At 42.1% G+C, this 2,500-nt stretch overlaps 1 protein-coding gene across 1 annotated transcript in view; it reads right to left on the bottom strand.

Annotated features, from left to right (window-relative positions):
- The window catches only part of fabp7b (fatty acid binding protein 7, brain, b), a 1,975-nt gene extending 1,569 nt beyond the window's left edge, over positions 1–406 (bottom strand). Inside the window, exons 1-2 of the mRNA XM_080024025.1 lie at positions 276–406; positions 1–91 (exon numbers count right to left, since the gene is read on the bottom strand). The exon at positions 1–91 is cut by the window's left edge and continues 82 nt beyond it. Of these exons, the coding sequence (XP_079880151.1) occupies positions 1–91; positions 276–348 (164 nt within the window). The 5' untranslated portion in view covers positions 349–406. The remainder of the gene's footprint in view (positions 92–275) is intronic.
- Positions 407–2,500: the final 2,094 nt, after the last annotated feature.

Consider the following 2,500-nt stretch of genomic DNA (forward strand, 5'->3'; position numbering starts at 1 on the left):
TGGGTCTTGATCACCACCTTGTCCCCCTCCTGGCCGATGATCACCGTGGGCTTGGTCACGTTGCCCACCTGCCGGGTGGCAAAGCCCACACCTGAAGGAAAGAGGGAATGAGGGAACATTATCAGAGGGGGAGAATAAGAATAATGATTGGACGATAGGAGGAGAAAAAAAAAGATGAACCGTAATTTAGATGAATTGTCAGAGCGAGAGAGAGAGAGAAAAAAAAGATGAATTATCAGTAAAAAAAAACAACTAAAAAAAGAGACGGGACTCACCGAGGGCCTTCATGTATTCGTCGAAATTGTCGCTGTCGACTAACTTCCAGGTGGCACAGAAGGCGTCGACCATGGTGAAGCTCGGGAAAAGGCAAAGACCCTGCGAGTGAAGCGAGAGGGGACAACTTTTCCTCCCCAAAAAAAAAGTCTTTCTCTCGCGCTCATTATCCAGGCGCACATTAAATATTATGCGGCCGAGGGGGGGCGCTGGGGCGGCCTCTCATTGGCTCAGGAGATTCAACCCCGGCGTGTGGTTGGTCCGCGCAGGGATAAACCCCGCCCCCCCCCCCCCCCAACGTGCGCACACACGCACAGAAGTAAATGGGGTCGTGATCCCCAGACGCACTGACCCCTGTGGCTGTTAGTCTTTGGTAGCTTATAGTCGGATGATCAAATTGTTTAGTGGGATTCTCTCTCTCTTTCCCAAGCGAATGCAAAAAAAAATAAAAATAATAATAATATTGAGGAATATACTGCGTGTAACCTCCATCTAACGCACACGAATGTACAAATGAAAGTGTTGCAGCGCGGGTAAATATATAAGTAAAGACAGCATGACATTTAAAACAGAAACAAAAAAAAAATCAATGTTGCAGTTAGAAATACGTAGAAAAAATATATACATATCAATTATATATATATATATATATTTATATTTATATTTATTTTTATAAAGACATCAAGATTTGAAATTTACAAATATAATATATATAGAGATATGTGACGGTAGCCTAACATGAAATAGAAAACTGTAAACGTTGCTGTAAAAGCAAACTCTCTCTCCTTGTTGGCTCTAAAAGTTTTGCCGCTTGTGTTATTATCATTCTTCTCTTTCTTCTTCTCATGTTTTTTGCCAAATTCATTTTTCCACACTTTGCAAGGGCTGGAATGTGTGTGATGGGGGTGGTGGTGGTGGTGGGGGGGGGGGGTGGTCAGGGCCCACTGGAGCAGAATCACTTAGTTTGACAGCCCATTGTCATTAAGTGCATTAACCCCCTCCACTCCCCCCCCCCATGGGATTTGTGCTTAACCAATGCAGACGGCAATTAGTGTGTGTGTGGATGTGAGAGGAGTTTTCCACCCCCCTCCGCGACTACATCCGTCGCCTTGTAGCGGACGCCACACTCCTCACACAAGTTTGGGCCACGCCACTTGTAACTTCTCAGGTGAAAGCCACCGAACGGGAGACAAGGTTTTTGGTCTTGTATTCAATTGTTGCTTCGTCTTGTATAATAATAATCACAATGATAATTTCAATAAAAACAAAAATAATAATAATGCGTTTTTAAATAAGTGTATTACTACAGCATCTCTGGCACCTCCCCGTGGCTGCTCAGGTTAAATATCCAGGCCACTGATGTATTAAAAAATTGAGCCCCAGGCACAGTTCTGGACTGCTTTGTTTTAGGGGGTGGACCACATTCCTTTTGTATATATTATATATGATGTATTATATATTATTATTAATTTCAACACATATAACGTCATTTTGAACCCTTCTGTAGATTTGATGTTATGTCAACTCGGGGGCTACCGACACGTATTACAGTTTTCCGAGTTCCCATGGAAGGCAGCATCGCTTTCTGCCGTCTCTCGACCCGATCAAAACTTGGAGCGTGTTCTAATCCACGGGGGTTGCATTTGTTGCACGTTGCCCCCCATGCTCATGCCAGCTGCCCCTGTAAAGTACCCATTAAAAACTTGAGAAGCGTCTATTTTCTTATAAGACACATACATATAAATATATGCACATAGGGTCAACAGCCACAGCGCAGTCAACAGCACAATATTTATTAGCAGCATGTACATTTTGAATTGCATCTTTTTACAGGGGTGTCCGCAAACATACCGCGATGTAAAACTATTTACAGACCCAAAATACATGTGATATTAATAAATTTTAATCGATCTAATCTTGATACACATTTAAACCCTTGACAAAACAAAGACACAAAAAGCTGAGGCTTGCACTGAAACACACCATTGTAAACCACAGTTAGGATTTGAAAATTGTACCTTAAGTCGTCTACTGGAATGTTTTCGTTCGAAAATTCTTCTGTTGTCCAAAAATAAAGAGAAAAAAGAGACATTCCTACAACTACATGGCGAACATTCAGAGAAGTGAAATGCTTTTGGTTGGAATACAGTCCATCATACAATATACCACTCTTATCAGGGCCATTCCGACGCCGCACAGATAGTCTGTATTGATTAAAAAAAAATAA

This window comes from Zeus faber (genome assembly GCF_960531495.2).
Source record: "Zeus faber genome assembly, chromosome: 2".
Classification (NCBI taxonomy): Eukaryota; Metazoa; Chordata; class Actinopteri; order Zeiformes; family Zeidae; genus Zeus; species Zeus faber.